The 23283-nt window shown below is 40.6% G+C and overlaps 1 protein-coding gene across 1 annotated transcript in view; it reads left to right on the top strand.

Annotated features, from left to right (window-relative positions):
* Positions 1 to 23283, top strand: part of C2CD6 (C2 calcium dependent domain containing 6) — a 118025-nt gene that overhangs the window by 37803 nt on the left and 56939 nt on the right. The window contains 3 exon segments of the mRNA XM_045296649.1: positions 2902 to 3039; positions 9380 to 9485; positions 16985 to 17063. Coding sequence (XP_045152584.1) covers positions 2902 to 3039; positions 9380 to 9485; positions 16985 to 17063 — 323 coding nt within the window.

Here is a 23283-nt window from a genome sequence, read left to right as displayed (position 1 = left end):
GGCATAGTGACCTTAGGTAGGGTTTTTGAGACCATGAATCTCGACGGGAGCAGAGAGCCTAATTTTTTTCCTTCAGCACAGCCCAATCGCTAACTCACAGAGCCACCAGCTTCCCCTTAACAAGTGATGAGCTGTTTCTAAAAGGAATAAACATTTTGTCCTTGCTACCAGCCCCACTCCAAGTGGGTGCCTTTCAAGTGTGAGCGCCCCGTACCCCTCTGGGTGCTCAGGAGCGCACGAGGCCAACACAAGGTCACGGAGTGTTGCTTGCACTCAAAGTTTTCTGGAAGGAAACTGTTACATTAAAAGTAATGTCCACCGATTATTGAATGCAATAAAAGACACACAAAGCGTGAAAGGAGCATCATGTGTCCATGAAATCGGGTGTTCGGTTAAGCTTACCCCTCCAGCTCTGTCACCGTCCTCTACCCACAGATTCTTCAGTAGGGAGTGTGGAGACACTGCATTGGATCTAGAGTCGTTTGAAGAAGTCTAAGTGGGGAGATGCTATGCTCAGCTTGCCTCTGATGTGGTTTCAATCAATGGGATCTGCTGTGAGCACAAGGGCTGAATATTAGAGGCCAAGGATCGGAGGAAGCTGTTGCATTAATCTCAATGAGAGAAAATGAGGATTTGAATTAAAACAGTGGGGTTAATGGGAATACAAAGGAGTCAATTTGTGGAATATTTATAATGTCTATTTCTCCTGCAATTAAGAAACGACTCGTTGGAATTAAAATGAGAGAAAGGGGAAAGAGAGGAGGAAAAAGATGTTCAGATTATGGCCCCCTGGGCATATAAAAATATTTGGTGGTACAATTTGCTGTTTGCTACAGTGTGTTGAACCAGGGAATACTAAAGAAAGAGCATATTTAGAGAATGGGCAAACAATGAGTTGTATTTGAATATGGGCTTTGGAATCAGAGAGATTTGTGTTCAAATGCTGACTTTGTTACTTAAAACCTATAAGGCTTTGAACCCTAATTTTCTCATATGTAAAATAGGATATTATCTTTTTTAATTAAATCCTTTTATTGGGGGCTCTTACATCTCTTTATACAATCCATACATTCAACCATTTGTCAAGCACATTTGTATATATGTTGCCATCATTATTTTCAAAGCATTTTCTTTCTACTTGAGCCCTTGGTATCAGCTCCTCATTTTTCCCCTCCCTTCCACTCCCTCCCTCATGAACCCTTGATAAGCTATAGATTTTTATTTTCATATCTTACATCGTTCTCTGCCACCCTTCACCCACTTTTCTGTTGCTCGTCCCCCTGGGAACGGGGTTGTATGTTGATCCTTGTGATCGATTCTCCCTTTATCCCACCACCTTCCCCTTATCCTCCTGGTATCGCTATTCTCATTGTTGGCCCCCAGGGGCTTATCTATCCTGGATTCCCTGTGTTGCAGGCTCTTATCTGTAGCAGTGTGCATGTCCTGCTTTAATCTGATTTGTAAGGTAGAATTGAGGTCATGATTATAGTGGGGAGGAAGCATTAAAGAACTAGTGGAAAGTTGTGTGGTTTGTCGGTGCTGCACTGCACCCTGAGTGGCTCATCTCTTCCTTGTGACCCTTCTGTGAGGGGATATCCAATTGTCTACAGATGGGCTTTGGGTCTCCATTCCTCATCCCCACCCCTGCTTCACATTGGTATGATTTTGTTCTGGATCTTAGATGCCTGATGCCTTATCCCATGGACACCTCATGATCATACAGGCTGGTGTCCTTCCTCCATGTGGGCTTGGCTGCTTCTCAGATAGATGGCCGCTTGTTTATCTTCAAGCCTTTAAGACCCCAGATGCTAAATCTTTTGATAGCCAGGCACCATCAGCTTTCTTCAGCACATTTTCTTATGCACCCATTTTGTCTTCAGTGATCATGTTGGGGAGGTGAGCATTACAGAATGCTGGATTATTAGAACAAAGTGTTCTTGTGTTGAGGGAGTACTTGAGTCGAGAGGCCCAATGCCCATCTGCTACCTTCATTCTTAACATATAGATATAAGTACTTAGATATATTTCCCTCTTGTTATATATAAATATATTTACATATGTACATGCCTGTATTTAGACCTCTATAAATACCCTTTGCCTTCTGGTTCTTTCCTCTATTTCCTTTTACTTTCCTCTTGTCCCACCATCATGTTCAACCTTCATTCAGGTATAGTAATTCCTTGCTGTTACATTGCGCTTGATTAAACCCCACTAGGCATCCTACACCCTTTTCTCCATCGATTTTAGTTCACTTGTTGTTCCCTTGTCCCTGGGTTGGTTATCCCCCCACCCCCAGGATATTATAATTATTATCTCACATGAGATAGATAGACTTATAGACAAAATACCTGACACAGGAAACATTCCAAAGAATTCAAAACAAAAACAAACTCACTGCCATTGAGTCAACTCTAACTCATCACAACCCTAAAAAAAAAAAGAAAGAAAAAGAAAGAGTAGTATTGCCCCTGTGGGTTTCCAACTCTTTATGACTGTAGAGCGTCATCTTTCGCCACGAAGCAGCTGTTGGTTTGGAAATGCTATTCTTCTGGTAAACAGCCCAATGATTAGCCCACGCTCCACCGGGCTCCTTACCAAAGAATTAATAACTCAAAAAATGAGATACACAGGAGATAGAAACCTGGGTGGAGAGGTTAGGAGAAAGTTCTTTTCATTAGAACAACCTTGGTCCGCTCTTTCCCCCCATCTTTGGACTTAGCATGAAGAATAATCAAGAAAACAGGTCTCTCGAGATTTCTGCTCTTGGGCTCCCGTCCAGCTCTGTCCTTTGATAGTCCAGGATGGGTAGCTGAGTGGACAGTGTAAACAGGAGAAGAATTCACCACTGATTTTAGAAGTGTACGTTTGTGTGCTTCAATCTTCAATCTTACTGTTTTGCAGAAATGTTATTATGCCACAGCCACTCGAATACCCAGCTTTCCTATCCCCAGACCTGAATGTGACCGTTGGGAAGCCAAGTAAAGTCAACCAGCCCTCTGTTGTGCGACTCGACAAACTCCAGGAACCACCCCGCAGAAGGTAAAACAAAAAGGGTAAAAATGTAATATTCATATACTACTTATAGTTTCTCTTTATATTATTTGTATTTGTTTATATATTGGTGTGCTATTTATATGTTTCTATTACTCATGTTCTTTTTATCTTACTTTGAGACATAGACTTGCCATTGGTCCATAAACCATCGCTGTCATGGGCACATGGATGGTTCCTGATTATTGCTTACCATATTTAGGTGTCTATTTTTAAAAATCAGTTTTATGGCAAGAAAAGAGTTGGAAAAATGTTTATATAGGAGAAAGAACAATATTTATCAAAGGGAAAGGGAAAAAAACCCAGGATGATATAAAGTCTCTAGAAAGGAACATCCATTCAAAACAATCTTTGTAAGCCTTAAAGAAGGGATACAGAGGTTAAGGTAGCCACTTGAGAACCCTCCCCAAATATCATTCACATAAATGGCACATACCCACTCTTCCATACCAAATACGCTAATAGAATCCCCTTGAATTCTAACTCTTAATAGTTTCATTGTAACCTCTTTGCTCTGACATTTCTTAATATATGCCAAAATATATTACATTGAAGAGTTTGAACTCAAATACAAATGAAAAATACATTTTTTTCTCCATTAACAACTTTGCTTTGTTAAACCTCCGCTTTGTAGCAGGTAATTTTAATGATTGCTCCATCAAAGTCTATCACATTTACATAGTTGTTCATTTCAAAACTTCCAGTGTCTGAAAGTGTAGTTAGATGTTGGTACGTGTCCGGATGGTTATGCGCCACAGCAACCTTAGTGAAGCAAACCAGTGACGAGAGAGAGAAAGAGAAATTGATTGATTGAGATTCATCTCAAGGAAATGGCTAACACTGGTACTTCTCCTGGTTCACATAATGCAAGCGTTGATGCACCTACAATCCTCAGGCCAGACCTCAGGCTGCTGGCCCACTGACTGATGAATCCCAAGATCAGTAGACAATGTGACAGGGCACTGGCTCAAGTCCAAAGAACCTGGAGGTCAGGTGATGATGAGTCAGTTACGGGATCCAAATCTAGCAAAAGTCCCTATACCTTTGCCAGAATTCTACATGGATTGGATGCAAGGTGCCCCCCTGGGGAAATTCCCTTTCAGCTGATGGAGGGCTCGGAGCAGGTGTCTTCACGGAGGTTGTTACCTTATGTCCGATCTCATTATGGGGAGATCGCAACTGCCAAACCACCGAGAATCCTGGCTCAGCCAGGTTGGCACACCTCAAACCCCCCCACACTATCAAAATCCCAGGGGAGGCTGACTGTCTGTGAAGAGGCGAAAACTCGAGACTGGTGAGCTCCATCAGTGTCTGTCACAAGCCTGTGTTATTAGAGCTCTATGTTCTCATCTGTCAGCCCACATGTTTAGAACAGAATAGCATCAAGGCCAGCAGAGGCATTTGGCACCTGAAAAAGGTATTTGCATCGAAGAGTGCCATCCATGCCTATTCTCTGAAGGGTTTCTTTCTCTGTCAGCTCTGGAAGGAAGGAAGGGCCTTTTCTCCTTTTAACATCTGAGCCAAGCATGACTTGGAGATCCCATGTGTCATGGCACCAATCGGTCCCTGTGTCTAGGAGGTTCACAGTGAAGGGACCCTCGATCCAGAGGACACACTCCAGCTCTTCTTTCTTGGTGTTAGTAAGTCCCTCTTTTGCTACTCACTTCCCTTTTTGTCTTCTGTCAGATAACTGCCAGTTAAAATCATAAGCTAGGCAAGTTGACACATATTTTGGGGGAACGCAATGAAACCCATTACAAATATTATGGCAGTTCTTAGTTCTTTGTCATCTATAGATGTCGTGGAACAATTTTGCAAAATTCCTCCAAGAATGTTCATATGAATTTTGATTGGACTTACATTTAAATAACAAATAGGAGACGATTTCCATCTTCATGATAATGAATTTTTCGACATAGGAATACTCTTTCCTTCTCCCTCCCTCCTGTCTCCTTTTCTCCTGTTAGCATAGGAATGCTCTCTCCTGTCTCTCCCTCTCCTGGCTCCCTTTCGAGTTGTTAGAGACCATTGCCTTGGCTCCCGCTCACAGCAGTGCTCCGTATGAGAATGAAGCACTGCCTGGCCGTATCCGTCCTCACAACGGTAGCTGTATTTGAGCCTATTGTAGCCACTGTGTCCATATAGCGCACTGAGTCTTTTATCTTGTTTGCTGACTGCTTTACCAACCATGAAGTCTTTCTGCAGGAACTGGTCCCTCCTGATAACATGTCCAAACTATGTGAGACTGCACATGGATTACACCTCTGCTGAATCCCCTTTGATCATAGTGGAGGGATATGAATAGACCTGTTATCAAAGAGTATTATAAAGTTGATTATGGCAAACATAGTTAGGTTAAGAGGTAATGTGTTATAATTTGATCTCCCTTTTGACCCATTTTGAAACTGTTTCAATTTAAAAAACTAAAAGTGACGGGGAAATGCACATGGATTGAGCCTTTGACGTGGATGCCCTCTGGCGGGTCAGGGATGTGAATACCCTTGCTATCAGGCAGAGTGCATTGTAAAGTGGATTGCTGCAGGCGCAGCTAGGTTAAAATTTAGCACTTTCATTTGCTCTCACTTAGGAATCATTAAAATTTGTTCTAGTTTTTCATATTTTCTGCTTTCTTTTAGATCGAGGATTTTATCTGTTTTACTTTGTTATTGTTGTTAGTTGTTATTTTTTTTAATGTAATTTTAAAAAGTTTTCCTGTATACAAAATCCAGGATAGGTAAATCTAGAGAGAGAGAGTAAGTGAATTAATGGTTCCTTGGGGCGGGGTGGGGGGGTAAGCAGTACTGTATGATGACAATGGAGAAGGACTGATGTCTAGACATATGGGATCTTCCAGTCCTGCTGGGCTCACAGATGTTCAGAGGAGAAAAGGACTTTCCTCCAGAGCTGACAGGGGAGGTGGGGGTGGGGTGGGGGTGGACAGGGAATGAGGAGCTAATAATGATGAGTACAAGAATGAATAAATGTTTGAAAACTGATTGTGGTGAGGATTATACGACTCTTCTTGATGTGTGATTGATGTGAATTATATGCCAATAAAATTGTTTTTTAAAAGAGGGATGGACAGCAGAGAAGAGGGCAGGGGGAGACATCGGACAGTGTGACATATGACAAAATAATAAATAATTTATGAATTATGTAGGGTTGATCGGGGAGGGAGGGGGGAAATGAGCAGCCTATATTAAGGGCTCAAGTAGAAGGCAAAGGTTTTGAGAATGACGATGGCAACAAATGTACATATGTGCTTGACACAATGGATGTACGTATAGATTGTGATAAGAATTGTACGAGCCCCCAATAAAATTTAAAAAAAAGTGTGAGACTAAATCTTGACCTCCTCAATTTTAAGGAGTGTTCTGGCTGTTGTTCTTTCAAGAAAGATGTGTTCATTATTCTGGCAGTTCATAATATATTTAAATGTTCTTGCCAGCATCATAATTCAAGATGGTTATCTCTGATTCAGCTTGTGCATGGATATTCAACATCCCCCCTAAAAAAAACCAGCTCACTGCCATCAAGTTGATACCCACGCCTAGTGGTCCTGTAGGACGGGGACACAGCCCCTATGAGTTCAGAGAGGCTCTCACTGTTTATGGAAGTGGAAACGTCGTTCCCCCTTGGAGCAGCCAGTGCTGTCAAATTGCTGACCTTGCAGTTTGCAGCCCAACGGATGGCTATGAGGGGGTTGAAAAATTGTATGAGTTGGGCCAGGCACATCTTAGTCATCCAAGTGACATCTTTGCTTTTTAATACTTTGACATTTGAAAACCAATCTGGAGACAGTTCACATCTTCATGATAATGAGTTGTCAGTAGATTTGCCCATTGCAATTTGTCTTTTGGTTTGATTGCTGCTTCATGAGATCCAAGTGAAATGAAATACTTGACAATTTCAGTCTTTTCTCCATTTGTCATAATGTTGCTTCTTAGTCCAGTTGTGATGATTTTTGTTTTTCGATTGAAGTAGAATCCATACTGAAGCCTGTAGCCTTTGATCGTCATCAGCAAGTGCTCCAAGCCCTCTTCACTTTCAGCAAGCAAGGTTGCCTCATCTGCATATTGCAGGTTGCTAAACAAGTCTTTTTATAATCCTGGTGTCATATTTTTCTTCATATACTCCAGTTTCTCATATTATTTACTCAATGCAGATTGAATGCATGTGGCAAGAGGCTGTAACCCTGACACACACCTTCTTGTTTTAAAACACACAGTATCTCTTGTTTTGTTTGAATCACTGCTTCTCGGTCTCTGTGCAGATTCCATGTGAGCACAATTAAGTGTTCTGGAATTCCTATTTTTTTGGTACTGTTGTACATAATTTGTTATGATACACATAATCAAATGCTTTGCTTAGGCAATAGAAACAGGTAAATTTTTCTTATGCTCCTGGCTTTCGGCTGAGATCTATTTGACACCAGCAGCTGTGGCCCCCATTCCACATTCTCTTCTGAATCGATCAAGAATCTCCAGCAGCTCCTGGATGGGGCAGTGTTGACACCATTTTTGAATTATCAATCTCTCGAGGTCTTCTTCAGCAGAGCATCCAGAACAACAACCGACTGTGAAGAGGAGCTCCCCAAGGAGACCTTATGGACAGAATACAAGCACTCTCAGAGGCAGAACGCCTCATGAACAGACACAGAACATGGTCAGAGACCGTGCTGGAAGATAAGCCCTTTAGGCCAGAAGGCACTCAATATGTGAACTGAACAAGAGCTGCCTTTTCAAAGTAGAGTTGGCCATAGGGATGTGGATGGAGTAAAGTCAAGCAAATCTAGCCAGTACCATCATTCAAATTTATGCACCAGCCACAAAAGCTAGTGATGCAGTTGAAGAATTCTAGCAACGTCTTCATTCTGAACTATGTAGTCAAACATGCAGTCAAGGTGCATTGATAATTATTGGCAACTGGAATGCAAAAGTTGGCAACGAAGAAGAAGAAACATGGGGGTATGGCATGGGAGGTTGGGGAGATATGGAAAGCTAATGATGAGTACAAGGATGAAGAAAATGTTCTAAAACTGATTGTGGTGACGATTGTACAGCTTTTCTTGATGTGATTGAAATATTGAATTGTATGACATTTAAATTATGCGTCAATTAAACTGTTTGGAAAAGAAGAGGAAGGAACAGTAGTTGGAAATATGGCCTTGGTGTTAGAAACGAAGCCAGGGATCTCATGATAGAATTTTGTCGGTTGTAAATACTGTTTTTTCAACAACTCAAGAAGAGTTGTACAATCATCACCACAATCAGTTTTAGAACATTTTCTTTGTTTGCCTGACTCAATATGGGCAATATCAATCTATTTCAGTTCACTAATGCCTAGGATATTGATCTTTATGCATTTTATTTCTTTTCTGACTTCCAGTTTTTTTAGATTTATACTTTGTGCATTCCACTTTCTTATCATTAATGGATGCTTACAGCAGTTTGTACTCATTTTGAGTCTTGTCTGTCAGCAAATGAAGATACCTAAATCTTTACTTTATGCAAAGTTTTAAGATCAATTGTATTTTGAGGAGGCAACTTTTACGTCATCATAGTTTGAGCGCCTTTGCAGCCTGATGGGCTCATCTTGCAGCATTGTATCCGACCGTGTCCTGTTGCTAGTCATCGGTTTTCAGTGGTTCATTCCTCAACGCTAGACAGGCTCTTCCTGCTGCTTCACCTGCTTAGTCTGGAAGCTCAGCTGAGACTTGTTCACCATGGTGACTGCTGTTATTTGAAATACTGTTGGTACAGCTTCCAGCATCATAGCAACCTGCAAGCCACTCCACTGACAAACTGACAGGGGAGTGATGGGTTATGTGCCTTCTTCCTGGTTGATTTATCTTAAAGGCTCAGTTTCATTCATTTCTTGTTGATTATAGCTTTAGGGAAATCAAGGCTTTTACAGTTTCTTAAATTAGGAGCTAAATTCTTTTAAAACACTTATCTCATTTTGAAAGATATTGCGTACCTGTGGAATTATTTATAAAACGTGTTTATATTTAAAATAAGGTCAGTATATAGTGAAGTTTTAAGACATGTAAGCATACATAAGAACTGTAAAGTCAGTGTCTACATGTTTGTGATTGAGGTTAAATAATACAGCATCATTAATATCAGAAATAGTTTGTCTATACATCCCTCTGTTCTACTCTTCCTCCTCTGATTAACTACTACAATGATATCTCTTAACAATATATTGTTGATCTGCCCCTTTTTGAAATGTTTGTAAGTATAATCATATGTTTTTCGACAAGTCTTATCATATTACTCTTCTATCATTTGCTTTTTTATCTATAATTTATTTTTTCTTTCTTCAGGTTGGAAAAAATTAAAAAGGAATATAGAACTTTTAATACGTGGGCAGAAAAATCTAGATATTTAGAAAACCTTCTTAATCCAACACCAGAACAAAAAGACTCTGAGGTAAGTAACCTAACGCGCCCTTCATATATAGTTTTAAATACTTTATTGAGAGATAACAATCAATGAAGTCATGGTCAGATACTTAGCTGTTTTCTGTATATAAAATACTATCATTGGTTATGTACTTTTCCTATTTTAAAAACATAATATTCATAAATACTGATTAATAATTTATAAGGTTAAATTATGAACAGCTTTATTGACGTTTAATTTACATACCACACAATTTACTCATGCTAAGTGCATGTACAACTCAGTGGCTTGTACTGTATTCCCAGCGCTGTGCATCTGTCACCACAATTAACTTTAGAACATTTTATTACCCCAAAAAGGAAGCTGGCAATTTCAACCTCTCTATTCCCCAGTAGCCCTTGGCAACAACTAATCTACCTTTTCTTCCCTCTCACATTGCCGATTTCTGAACATTTAATATTAATGGAGTCCAGAAAAAAGTGTCTGTTCTGTGGGGCCAAGCAGCATGCTTTGGCTGCTCCGTCGTGTGGCAGCATGAATCGCTATTTGACGCCTTTTCGTTGCTGAGCAATGTTCATCGTGTGGATATACCATATTTTATGCATCCGTTGGTGCACATTTGGGTTCTTTCTACTTGGGGACCATTATGAATAATGTTCCTGTGGATATTTGTGGGCAAGTTTTTATGTGAGCATGTGCTTTCAATGCTCTTGCATATGACCTAAGATTAAAAATTGCTGGATCAGAAGGAACTGCCAAACTCTTTTCCACAGTGACTACACTATTTTATATTCCCATGAGCAATGTGTGAGAGCGCTTATTCTCCCGTGTTTATCAACACTTGTTATTTTCTGTCTTTTGCTTGCTTGCAAGCTTACTAGGTATGAAATGGTATCTTCTTGTCATTTTTATTTGCACTTCCCTACAGCAGCACAAAACAGCAATGACTAGAGACGTTGGTCATCTTCTCATTGACCATTGTATATATGTTTTTGGAGAAATGCTTATTGAAATTCTTCCCCCACACTTTAATCGGATTATTTCAGTTACAGTGATTTTGTTGCAGGAGTTCTCTATATATTCTGGACCTTTTGTTAGGTGGTGCCATTACATCTATTTCCACTCGGTGCTAGTCTACGCACAGTAGGACAGAACGCTGCCAGGACTGTCCTCCCCCCTTTGTTCTGTCTGAGCCCATTGTGGCATGCGCCACATCACTCCAACTCATGGAGAGTCTGCCTCTTCTTCATTGCCCCTCTACTATATCAGACACGATGTCCTTCTCCAGGACAGGTCTCTCCTGATCACATGGTAAAAGTGCATAAGACGAAGTCTCACCATCCTCGACTCTAGGGGGCATTCTTACTGTAAGTCCTTCAGACAGATTTGTTGGTTCTTCTAGCAGTCCATGATATATGCAATCGTATTCACCAGCCCTATAATTCCAAAGCATCCGTTTTTCTACAGATATATACCAAACCCCAAGCATAGCTGTCATCAAATCCAAATCGTAGCTGTCCTATAAAGCAGCGGTTCTCAACCTGTGGGTCACGAACCCCTTGGAGGTCGAATGACCCTTTCACAGGGGTCGCCTGACTCATAACAGTATGAAATTATGAAGTAGCAACGAAAATAAATTTATGGTTGGGGGGGTTCACCACAACATGAGGAACTGTATGAAAGGGTCGCGGCATGAGGAAGGTGGAGAACCCCTGCTGTAAAGGGTTTCTGAGGCATGGATTTTTATGAGAGCAAACAGTCTCATCTTTCTCCCACAGAAAAGCTGGTGGGTTTGAACCACTGCTCTTGTGGTTAGCAGCCCAATGTACACAATCCGGGCTTCTTTTTCAGATACACAACCAAAACAGAACCAAACCCACTGCCATGGAATAAATTTAGACTCACAGTGACCCTATAGGATGGAGTGGAACTGACACTTTGGGGTTTCCAAGGCTGTAAATCTTTATAGGAGCAGAAGCCTCATCTTTCTCCCGTAGAGCAGCTGGTGGATTCAAACTGCTGACCTTGCAGTTAGAGCCCAACGTGTAACCCATTATGACACTAGGGCACCTTTTGCAGAGGTATAAACAGGGGCTCATATTTATAAATAAAATTTAACCGATCTGTTTTGATTGAGATCACAGCCCTGAAATGGTAACTTCATAGCTTCTTTTCCATTTCAAGCTTGTCACTGCCTGTGTGTTAAGGGGCCAGCAGTATAATGTTATAAGTTCATTAGTAATTACTGGAAAAGAATCAGCATTGTAGGGGAAATTTCAAGGACTCTTCATTAAATCCACAATAGACTTGAGGTTCTAAATGAGTTCTAATTCACAAGTCGATATTTCATAAGAGCCCCATAATCACTCTAGAATTCTCCTTAGAATTTTATAAAAATCCACAGCTCACGTTGCAGCTCACAGGAGAACTCTTACTTCTTTTAAGATGTACTCTAAAGCCACAGTGTTCAAATGAGCCTCAAGGGGTCGGTCAAGATGGTGGACCAGGCAGATAAAGTGCCCAGGCACCATCCAACAAAGACCCACAAGGTCCAGTGAATCTTCAGATGTCAGTCTGCAGCCCTGCGCTTCATAGGACAGGACAGGGAAGTAGTTCAGATGCTGATTAGAAGATGAGGCTGAGTGAAAACAGCAAACAAGGAAACAGACAGAGAGGTGAATTGCCAGCTTGCCTGCCAGAGCATAGCCATTGTGAAGTATTGCAAGCATGTTTCAATCAGGGCCAGAACCACATAACTCGCTCTACTTGCCTGAACTGCAACAGTGACCAGGAACCAGAGAGGTCTGATCTCTCCTCTGAACCTGAACATCCTCCCAGTAACCAGAGGTCCCCTCCCCACTTGGTGCACTGCCTAGCTCACCAACTCTCACTGTGGATCTCCTATTCATTGCTTCACTTAAAGCATCATCTTTATGGGCTATGCTTTGCCAATATACCTTGATGTGCCCTGAGACCTCAGCCCTGAACCCCCAGGCTCAGTGTATAGTAGGAGACGAATACACCACTTCTAATGAAGCCTGGGACAATGAGAAATAAGCAGAAATACAAATGATCTAAACAACAAAGCCAACCAACTTGCTCTCCTAGACGTATGCAGAGCACTTCACCCAACAATGGTGTTGGTCAGTGCCATGAAGTCATCTCGACCCATGGTGACCCTCTGCACACAGAGCAAAACACTGCACGTTCCTGCACTGTCCTCGCAGTCGTTCCTATGCCTGAGCCCATTGGTGCAGCCACTGTGTCTTCCTCTTTTCTTGCTGCCTCTCCACCTTACCAAACACGACATGATGTCCTCCTCCAGGGACTGGTCTCTCCTGATAATGACAAAGGCTTGCCATCCTTGCCTCCAGGAGCACTCTAGCCTTGCTGCTGCTTTTTTTTTTTTGCCTTTCTTCTTCTAATACAGATTGGTTTGTCCGTGGTACTTTCAATATTCTGATCCAGCACCACAAGTCAAGTGCATCTATTCTTCTAAGGCAGTGGTTCTCAACCTTCCTAATGCTGCGACCCTTTCACACAGTTCCTCATGTGGTGGTGACTGTAAGGAATCGGGCGATCCCTGAGAAAGGGATCCCCCACAGGTTGAGAACCACTGCTCTAAGATCTTCCTTTTTCAATGTGCAACTTTCACATGCTGGAGAATACCATGACTTGGGTCAGGTGCACCTTAATCTTCAAAATAACACCCTTGCTCTTCAATACTCTAAAGAGGTCTTGTGTCACAGATTAACTAATGCAGCTTGTCTTTTGATCTCTTGACTGCTGCTTCCATGTACATTGATTGTGGATTCGAGCAAAACAAAATCCTTGACTTCAACCTTTTTTTTTTATTGATCATGGTGTTACCCATTGGGCCAGTTGTGAAGATTTTGGTCTTCCTTACACTGATTTTTAATTCATACCTTAGGCTACAATCTTTGATCAAGTGCTTCAAGTCCTTCTTACTTCAGCAAGCAAGGTTGTGTCATCTGGATACTGCAGATTTATATTAAGCCTTCCTCCAATCCAGCTTCTCTGAAGGACATCATGCTCAGTAAAGGGGAATGTCAGGGGAAAAGAGGAAGGCCCCAATGGCATGGATTGGCAACATGACTCCATCAAATGGGTTCAAGCATAGAAACAAGGGCAAGGATGGAGCTGGACGTGGCAGTGTTTCATTTTGTCTTGCATTAGATCACCTAATGCAATGGCATCTAACAACAAGAAGGTGAACAATAATACCAGGGAGGTGTGCATTCCTGAGAACTTTTAAAATACAATTTAAATAATACTCATTCACAAAGGCATAACCATGCCTACTGGACAAAGCCACGTGAAACTGACTTTCCAAAACAGCTAGCCTTATTTTGCTGGTGAGTTTGAGCTGCCGACCTAAGAGGTGAGCAGCCCAGAGTTAGCCACTGTACCACCAGGGCTTCTAGTCGACTCTAAGTGTATGGGCTTACTTCTGGACTCTTGATTATTTAACATTGGTCAAAATATCTCTTCTTATGCCATAAATTGATTTTTTTTAAATGTTCATTTTTTTAACTTTTATTGTGATCTAGGTGAAAATTTACAGAGAAAATTTGACATTGATTGCTACTCCCATAATGTAACTATATTCTGAGCTTTATCCCTGGCAAATGCTACCTTTTTATATCATTCTAAGGGAGCGGTTCACAACCTGTGGGTCACGACCCCTTTGGGGGTTGAAAACCTTTTCACAGGGGTTGCCTGATTTATAACAGTAGCAAAATTACAGTTATGAAGTAGCAACAAAAATAATTTTATGGTTGCGGGGGGTAGGGGGGGCGGGGGGGGGGGTCACCACAACATGAAGAACTGTATTAAAGGGCTGCATGGCATTAAGAAGGTAGAGAACCACTGTTCTAAGGAGTGCATACCTCCCTTTTATTATTGGTCACCTTATAGGCCTATTATTTGGCTGAAAATTGAGCTGTGGGGTGAGTTCAATTCAGGGCTTGAGGGGTAATAAGGGGACATAGTTTCCAATAGTTTCTATGAGATAGTAAGCTTGATCTTCTTTCTGATATGGGTTTTAAAGTATTTTAATTTTTCTCTATCTCCAACCCCCATTGCTCATGTGAATAGTGTCCAGTCACTTGAGTTTTTGTCTGTATAGGTCAACAATCCATGTATTATGGTCTAAAAAAGCTGTCTTATACATGTCTAATTTCCTTTTCTACATAGTATTTGAAATCCTATAGCATTGCCTTACTTGTGATACCATCAGTAGAATTACCATAGGCCACATGGGGATGAGTTATAATGTTCCCCAATAAAAGGATAATGATGTCTCTAAAATTAATAAGGGACCAATATAAAACATAGGTACATGAGTAGATTTTGAACTCTCAATCATAGCCCTATGAACAAGTGGTTTTTATGACTTGGCCCTCCTCAATACTTTCCCTTATGAAAATATCACTGAAGATATGGTGCTATACCAAAGTGTGGTGAAGAAATCACATGGTGTCTGGTTATCAGAAAGCATAGTGTCTGGCATCTAAAAGGCAAAATAAGCAGCTATCCAAAAGAGGTGTTAGCTAAGCCCACATGAAAGAAGCATACCAGCCTGTGGGATCCAAAGACTGTTAATAAGAAAACCCAAGACCAGAGGAGGGAATGATCCTTAAATTTTGATCGTTCAGTTTACAGAGGTTATGGATGACAGTGACAACCCAAAATCTATTTGCAGGGTCCCCATGCGAAGTAGGCCCCAGGTGAATCCCCTCTGACCACTCATCAGGGATGTGAATAGCTTTGCTATCAGACAGTGCATTGGAAAGTGAACTAATGCAGATGTAGTTAGGTTAAAATTTAACATCATTTCAGTTGTTCTCCCTTTTGGTCCCATTTTAAATTTGTACTGATTTTTATTGTTTTCTGCTTTCTTTTCAACTGAGGTTTTCCTGTTTCATTTTTTTTGTTTTGTTTTTGTATGTTTTTCTTTATATGAACTCCAGGATAGGTAAATCCATGGAGATGGTAATTGGATTAGTTCCTGAGGTTATGACAGGGGAGGTGGTGGGGAAGTGTGGAGCTAATAATAATAAGTACATGAAGGAAAAAAAGATTTCTAAAATTGACTGTGGTGATGAGTGCACAACTCTAATTTGTTTAAACTTTTGGATTGTATGATATGTGAATTACATGTCAATAAAACTGTCATATTTAAATTTTTCAAAAAGACTTACAATCTTAGAAATCTTAAGGAGCAGTTCTACTCTGTTCTATATGGGGTCGCTACAAGTCAGACGAACTTGATAGCAGTGGGTTAGTGGTTGGAATCTTTATGGAAGCTGAATGCCCTCTCCCTCTTTCACAGATTGGCTGGTGGTTTGAAATGTTGATGCACTGGTTAGCAGCCAAGGGCTAAGCCACTGTGCCGTGAAGGTTCCAGAATTAGCCTATGGCCCAGCAATTGCACCCGTAGATATATACCCACAGACATGAAAGCAAGGGCTCCACAGATCATTGTACACCAATATGCATCACTGCATTTCCCACAGGGTCCAGAAGGGAGAGAAGATGAATGGCTAATCAAATGTGGTTTATAAATATGAATATTTCTCAGCCATAATGAAAAAGGAAATTCTGATATGTTACAATGTGAATGACCCTTGAAAACTATGTGCTGAGTGAAAGAAGTCAGACACAAGAGGGCAAATATAATCTGAAATTAAATAGGTGAAATATATAGACTAGAAAATGGATAGAGACCTAAATGTATTAGTTGCTATGAATGACAGGTAGTGGATTGGGAATGGGATGTTATTGCTTAAGGGACACTGACATTCTGTTAAAGAAACATTTTAAACAGATAGTGGTGGCCATTATATGACATGGTGAACATTATTAATTTCACGGCATTGAACATTAAAAAACAATCTAAATGACAAACGTTTCTATATTTTACCAAATAAAAATTTTTAAGATCGTTTGTTCCCTGGGAGTATCCTCTTATATTACTTGAAGTTATGAAATGATTTCATTTATCTAATCATTTTCATCATGTATGTATTAATCATTCAAAATCTAATACACGCTTGGATGTATCCTTTCCCCATAATATCAACTACCAGCCGGGGTATAGCTCTCTGTTGTTGTTGTTGCTGTTGTTAATGCCATTGATTTTGTACACTCACATTGACCCATCCTGAGCCATCCTCACAATCATGGTGTTTGAGCCCATGGTTGCAGCTCTGCCGTCAGTCCCTCTTGTTGAAGCTCTTCCTCTTTTCCATCGACTCCCGACTTGACCAAGCATGCTGTCCTCTTCCAGGACCTGGTCCCTCCGAATAGCATGCTCAAGGAAATAGTCTTGCTATCCTTTATAAGAGTACTATTTGACTTACATTTCTCACAAGCTCATCTTTCTTCTGCTCTTTGTAAATTAAAAGACAAAACTTTGTTGTATTAAAGTAAGTTAGGAAGGCAAAGGAAAACTTTATCTCTTCAAACTTTTCCCCATTATTTTTTCTTTGGTTTGCTTCTAGGAAAGTAGTATCACAGAAGAAGAACCTGAAACCCCACCTAAACTACCTGTTCAAGTGGAAGAGAAGTTAGAAAAACCAGGTTAAAAACCCAATTTATTAATTTTATCTGTACGTACTAGTAAGATAATTGAAATCAAGGAAGTTATATCACAAAAAATGGTGATTTGACGTAAGTGGATTTTCTTTTGTTAAAGGATAAATATGCAGGGAAGCAGCAAGGGGAGTAGAGTACTCCTGAGGAGTACCAAAAATAGACTTTGGGGCCAGGGCGTGGCACCCCATCAGACTCCACCGAATAACAACCGAATAACACTCCTGAAGGTCAACAAACAGACCTGGAACTATTTATAGGCTTTTCTTTTTTTTTGTTTTGGTGTTGTTTTGCTTTGTTTTTGTTTATTGTTTTGTTTTGCTTTGTCTTGTCTTTGTGCTTATTATTGTCTCTGCATGTCTATCTAGATAAGATAGGCAGGATAAACAATCTGGAGGAGAAAACAATAGGATCAAAGGCTCCCTGGGGATATGGGAGAGGGGGAGGCAGGGGAACGGAAGGTGGGTGTCAGCAAACCCAGGGACAAGAGAACAACAAGTGATCTACAGTCAATGGTGAGTTCATAGGATACCTGGTGTGGCTTGATCAAGGGCAATGTAGCCGAGAAGAATTACCAAAAGCCGTATGAAGGCGGAACATGATAGTGGGACAAGAGGAAAATAAAAGGAAATAGATGACAGAACTTGGAGGTATGGGACATTTACAGAGGTGTAAATATAGGTACATACAAATATAAATATAATGATAAGGATATAGATCTGTGTACAATTATTTATGTGTTATGTATTAAGGCAGCAGACAGACATTGGGCCTCTATTCAAGTACTCTCTCAATGCAAGAACACTTTTTTCTAATAACCTGGCATTCTTTGATGCCCACCTTCCCAACACAATTGCTGAAGACAAAGCAGGTGCATAAGCAAATGTGGTGAAGAAAGCTGATGGTGCCCGGCTATCAAAAGATATAGCATCTGGGGTCTTTTTTTTTTTTTTTTTGCATCTGGGGTCTTAAAGGCTTGAAGATAAACAAGTGGCCATCTAGCTGAGAAGCAACAAAGCCCACAAGGAGAAGCACACCAGCCTGTGTGATCACGAGGTGTAGATGGGATCAGGTATCAGGCAGCAAAGACCCATAACAAAAAATGTTATCAATGTGAATGAGGGTGAGTGTGGAGTGGAGACCCAAAGCCCATCTGTTGATAATTGGACATCCCTTTACAGAAGAGTCACAAGGAAGAGACCAGCCAGTCAGGGGTGCAGTATAGCACCGATGAAACGTACAACTTTTCTTTGGTTCTTTAATGCTTCCTCCCCCCACTATCATGAGCCCAATTCTACCTTACAAATCCAGATAGACCAGAGCATGTACACAAGTACAGATAAGAGCTGGAAACAGGGAATCCAGGACAGATAAACCCCTCAGGACCAATAATGTGAGCAGCAATACCAGGAGCATAAGGGGAAGGTGGGGGAAGGAAGGGGGAACCGGTCACAATGATCTACATATAACCACCTCCCAGGGGGATGGACAACAGAAAAGTAGGTGAAGGTGTAAGATTTGAAAATAAATGATAAATTATCAAGAGTTCATGAGGGAGAGGGTGGGGGAGGGGATGGAAATGAGCTGTTACCAAGGGCTTAATTAGAAAATGTTTTCAAAATTATGATGGCAACATATGTACGATAGTGCTTGACACAATGGATGGATATATGGATTGTAATGAGCTGTAAGAGCCCACAATAAAATGATTTTTTTTAAAGAATAAATATGCAATTTATTATAGTTTAGGTTTAGTTATAGTATTTGTAACATTTCCTAAGAGAAGACTTGGATGAATATAGTTTTTTTTAAATTACTACTTTTTGAGTACTTTTTAAAGGACACAAAAAAGTTAAATTTTAACTATGACCTGTTAAAAATTGTTTTGTGGAAGATGGTAAGCTGTACTCCTTTGATGGAGGGGCGTTTGCGTGTGTGTGTGTGTGTGTGTGTGTGTGTGTGTGTGTGTGTGTGAAAGGGAGAACTAAATTAGAGAAAATGAAATTCAAGAACTTACTGCATACATTAATTAATTATACATTAGTTAAAGACATTTAATTTGTGGAAAACACTTCATGCTATCTTGTTGAGCTTTCTGTTAAGAGCTTCCTTTAACAAACAAGTGAAAGTAGGTTCATAAATCTGCATCTTAAATCTTGAATCCTTGAGGTGTGAGATAACCCTTTATCATTGTAAGATTTTTACCTCAGGTTACCCATGCCTTCTCTCTCCTCCTCCTTTCCAGAGGACCTGAGGCTTGGGTCTATTGATATGCTAATGCATGGAAGTCAACCCTCCTGGCAGTAGCTACCTCAGCCTCCTTTCCCACCTTTCCTTTTATTTCCCCACCCCTTCCGTTATCTAAGCCCTTTATTTTGAATAACATTGGATCTAGTGACTTCTTTTCTCCTGGCATCCTTCTCACCTCTCGCCTTGACTAAGTGCTTGGGTTGCTGACCAAGACACTTCCAAAGTGAAAGAAGTCCACCAGGGTGAAGAGTCCCCCTGCCACCCAGTCCTGCCCACAGTGTAAGACTGCCCCAGAGGGTTTCCCAGGCTGTCGCCTTTACAGAAGTCAGCAGCCACATCGTTCTCCTGTGGAGCCAGTTGGTGGGTTCAAACTGCAGACTTTTCAGTTTGCAGATGAGCACTTTAGCCACTGTGCCATCAGGGCTTAGTACACCGTATGGGGGCAGAGTTGCTCTGTTGGATTTGTCTCCAGACGCACAGCAGTAGCAATGACTTCCTATACATTAGGCCTTTACAAAGTCTGTGGTTAAATGTAGTGAAAATGTAACAAAATGTCCATGAACATTTTGAAGTCCCTTGGTATCTACTTCTTGTTGTTGCTGCTAGGTGCCATCAAGTCTGCTCAGACTCACAGCAACCCTATGCCCAACAGAACGAGGTGTGCCTGGTCCTGACCACGTGTCCCCAGTATGTGAGACAAAGCCTCACCAGCCAGACTTACAAAGAACATGCTAGCTCTGTTTCCTCCAAGACAGATTGTTCTTCTGGCAGTACATAATATATTTAAAATGTTAAAAATGACCAATCACAAGGATCTACACATAACCCCTCCATTTTTTTTCCAATTTTTTTCAAAATCATAAGTCAAATGCAACATTTTCCCTCTGTGTCTCGTATTCATTCAGTGCATATGAGATGACTGCAAACATGTCTTGACGTAGGCCCACCTTAGTCCTCCAAGTGATATCGTTCATCTTTAACATTTTATTTTTTCAGTCATTTTATTGGGGACTCGTACAACTCTTATCACAAGCCATCCATTCATCCACTGTGTCAAGCACATTTATACGTTTGTTGCCATCATCATTCTCAAACATTTTCTTTCTACTTGAGCCCTTGGTATCAGCTCCTCATTTTTACTCCTCCCTGCCCCACCCTCCCTCACAAACCCTTGATAATTTATAAACTATTATTATTTTTTCACGTCTTACACCATTTGACATCTCCCTTCACTCACTTTCTGTTGCCCGTTCCACAGGGAGGGGTTATGTGTAGATCCTTGTGATTGGTCATCTTTAACATTTTAAATATATTTTGTGCAGCAGATTTTCCCAGTGCAATCTATCCTTTGATTTCTTTACTGCTGCTTCCATAAATGCTGATTGTGGATCCAAATAAAGGGAAATCCTTGACGACTTTAATATTTTCTTTGTTTATAATGATGTTGCTTATTGTACAGCTGGGAGGATTTGGTTTTCTTAATACATGGAAGGCTGTAGTCTTTGATCCTCATGCCTAAGACCTCTTCACGTTCAGCAAGCAGGGTTGTTAACAGGCCTTACTCCAATCCTGATGCCGTGTTCTTCTTTATCCAGTCTAACTTCTGAAATTATTTGCTTGGCATAGAGATGGAAAGGATGCCACCCTGATGCACACCTTTCGGATTTTGAACCATGCAGATTTCCCTTGTTCTCTTTGAACGACTGCCTCTTGTTCTGTGTTCCAGTTCTTACAGAGCATAATGAATTGGTCTAGAATTCCAGTTCTTCACAAGGCTATCCACAGTTTGATAGATTCCACACAGTTGGATGCCTTTTCATAGTCCAGACAACACAAGTAAACCTCCTCTTTATGTTCTCTGCTTTCAGCCAAGATCCATCTGATGTGAATAACGATATCCTTCACTCTACAACATCTTCTGAATCTAGCTTGAGTTCTGGCCGCTTCCTGTGGACTCTAGTTCCATTTTAAAATTACCTTCATGAAAATTTTACTTGCATGTTATATTAATGTTATTGTTTAATAACATCTACATACTTTTAGATTATCTTTCTTTAGAATGGGCACAAATAGGGATTTCTTCCAATCAGTGGCCCGAAATCTTGCAGCGTTCTTGGCATAGACTAGTGAGTGCTTCCAATGCTTCACTAGTTTGTTGAAACTTTTTAATTGGTATCCCATCAATTCCTAGAGCCTTGTTTTTCACTAATGTCTTCAGTGCAACTTGACTTCTTTCCTCAGTACCATTGGCTCTTGATCACATGCCTACCTCTGGTAATGGTTGAATGTCGGTTAATTCTTTACAACACTGTGGCTCTGCGTATTCCTTCCTTCCTTCTCTGATGCTTCCTGCATTGTTCAATGTTTTGTTCATAGGATCCTCCAAAATTTCGACTCGATGCTTGAATTTTTTTCTTTAATTCTTTCCATTTAAGATATGTTAAGCATATTCTTCCCTTTTGTTTTTCTAATTCCAAGTCTTCGCACATTTCATTCGAGTTCCTTACTTTGTCATCTCAAGCTACCTTTTGAAATTTTCTGTTCAACACTTTTACTTCATCCTTTCTTCCATTTGCTTTAGTTGCTCTATGTTCAACAGCACGTTTGAAGAGTCTCTTCTGAAATCCACTTTGGTCTTTTCTTTCTTTGCTACATTTTTAATGACCGTTTGCTTCCTTTATGTATGGTGTCCTTGATTTCATCCCATACCTCATCTGGTCTTTGGTCATAAGTGTTCCGTTGATCAAGTCTATAAACTCAGGTGGGATGTACTCAAGATGAGACTTGGGCTCTTGTGAACTTCTAAACATTTTCTCCAGCTTCAACATGAACTTACTTATTACCATTGAGTCAAATTTGACTCATAGCAACCCTATAGGACAAGGTAGTATCTGAAATTGTAACTCTATTGGAGTAGAAAACCCTGTCTTTCTCCCAAGGAGCAGTTAGTGGTTTTGAACTGCTGACCTTGCCAATCACAGTCCAACTTGTAACCACTGCACCACTAAGGCTCAACATGATCTTGCATATGAACAGTTGTAATCCTTCCACAATCAGCGCCTTCCACAATCAGACCTCACCTTGGTTTGGCTGATGATATTGAGCTTCTCCATTATCTCTCCCTACAGACATAGTCAGTAGGATAGCTGTGTAATACACCTGGTGAGGTCCAGGTGCATAACTACCTTTTGTGTTGTACAATAAAGAAGCACTGGTCTTGAAAACATTTATCATGTGATCTCTGACTTCATTTTTATCACCAAGACCATATTTTCCAATTACTAGTCCTTCCTCTTTGTTTCCAAATTTCCAATTCTAATCACAGGAAATTATCAATGCATCTTGAATGCATGTTTGATCAATTTCAGACTGAAGAAACTAGTAGAATTCTTAAAGTTCTTCATCATTGATTGGCTTTAGTGGTTGGAGCTTAAATTTGAATATTTTTATTAGCTGGTCTTCCTTGTAGGCTACATTTCTATTTTCTCCATGTTATAGCTAATGTTTATTGATAACTATGATCCAGGCCCTAATACTAGTGATTACCCATTGGGCTGCTAACCCAAAGATCAGCAGTTGAAAACCACCAGCTGCTGTACGAGAGACAGACTAAGCTTTCTACTCTGGTAAATATTTACAGTCTCAGAAAGCCAGAGGGGCAGTTGTCCTAGAGGGTCACCATGAGTCAGAATAGATTTGAATGACAATGAGTTTGGTTTATGATCTAGGAATTTTACTTGAGTTATATAAGTAAATCCTCATAATTCATTGAGGAATGTTCTATTGAGGTAGTTACTTTATTGTGCCAATCTGGCCGATAAACACATGTGGGATTAATTGAAAGGCAGCGCGATAAATGGCTCGGCGAGCCTCACCTTTCTTGTTCTTGCTCTGATTATTGGACCAGTGTGCAGCTGCCTTGCTTGTTCTGTACCTCAATTTGCAAGCTACACTACCT

Source organism: Echinops telfairi, unplaced genomic scaffold (genome assembly GCF_000313985.2).
Source record: "Echinops telfairi isolate 266 unplaced genomic scaffold, ASM31398v2 ScPeMD7_3;HRSCAF=10, whole genome shotgun sequence".
NCBI classification, from domain to species: Eukaryota; Metazoa; Chordata; class Mammalia; order Afrosoricida; family Tenrecidae; genus Echinops; species Echinops telfairi.
Note: the sequence above shows the minus strand (reverse complement) of the source record. Positions and strands in the feature narration are given on the sequence as shown.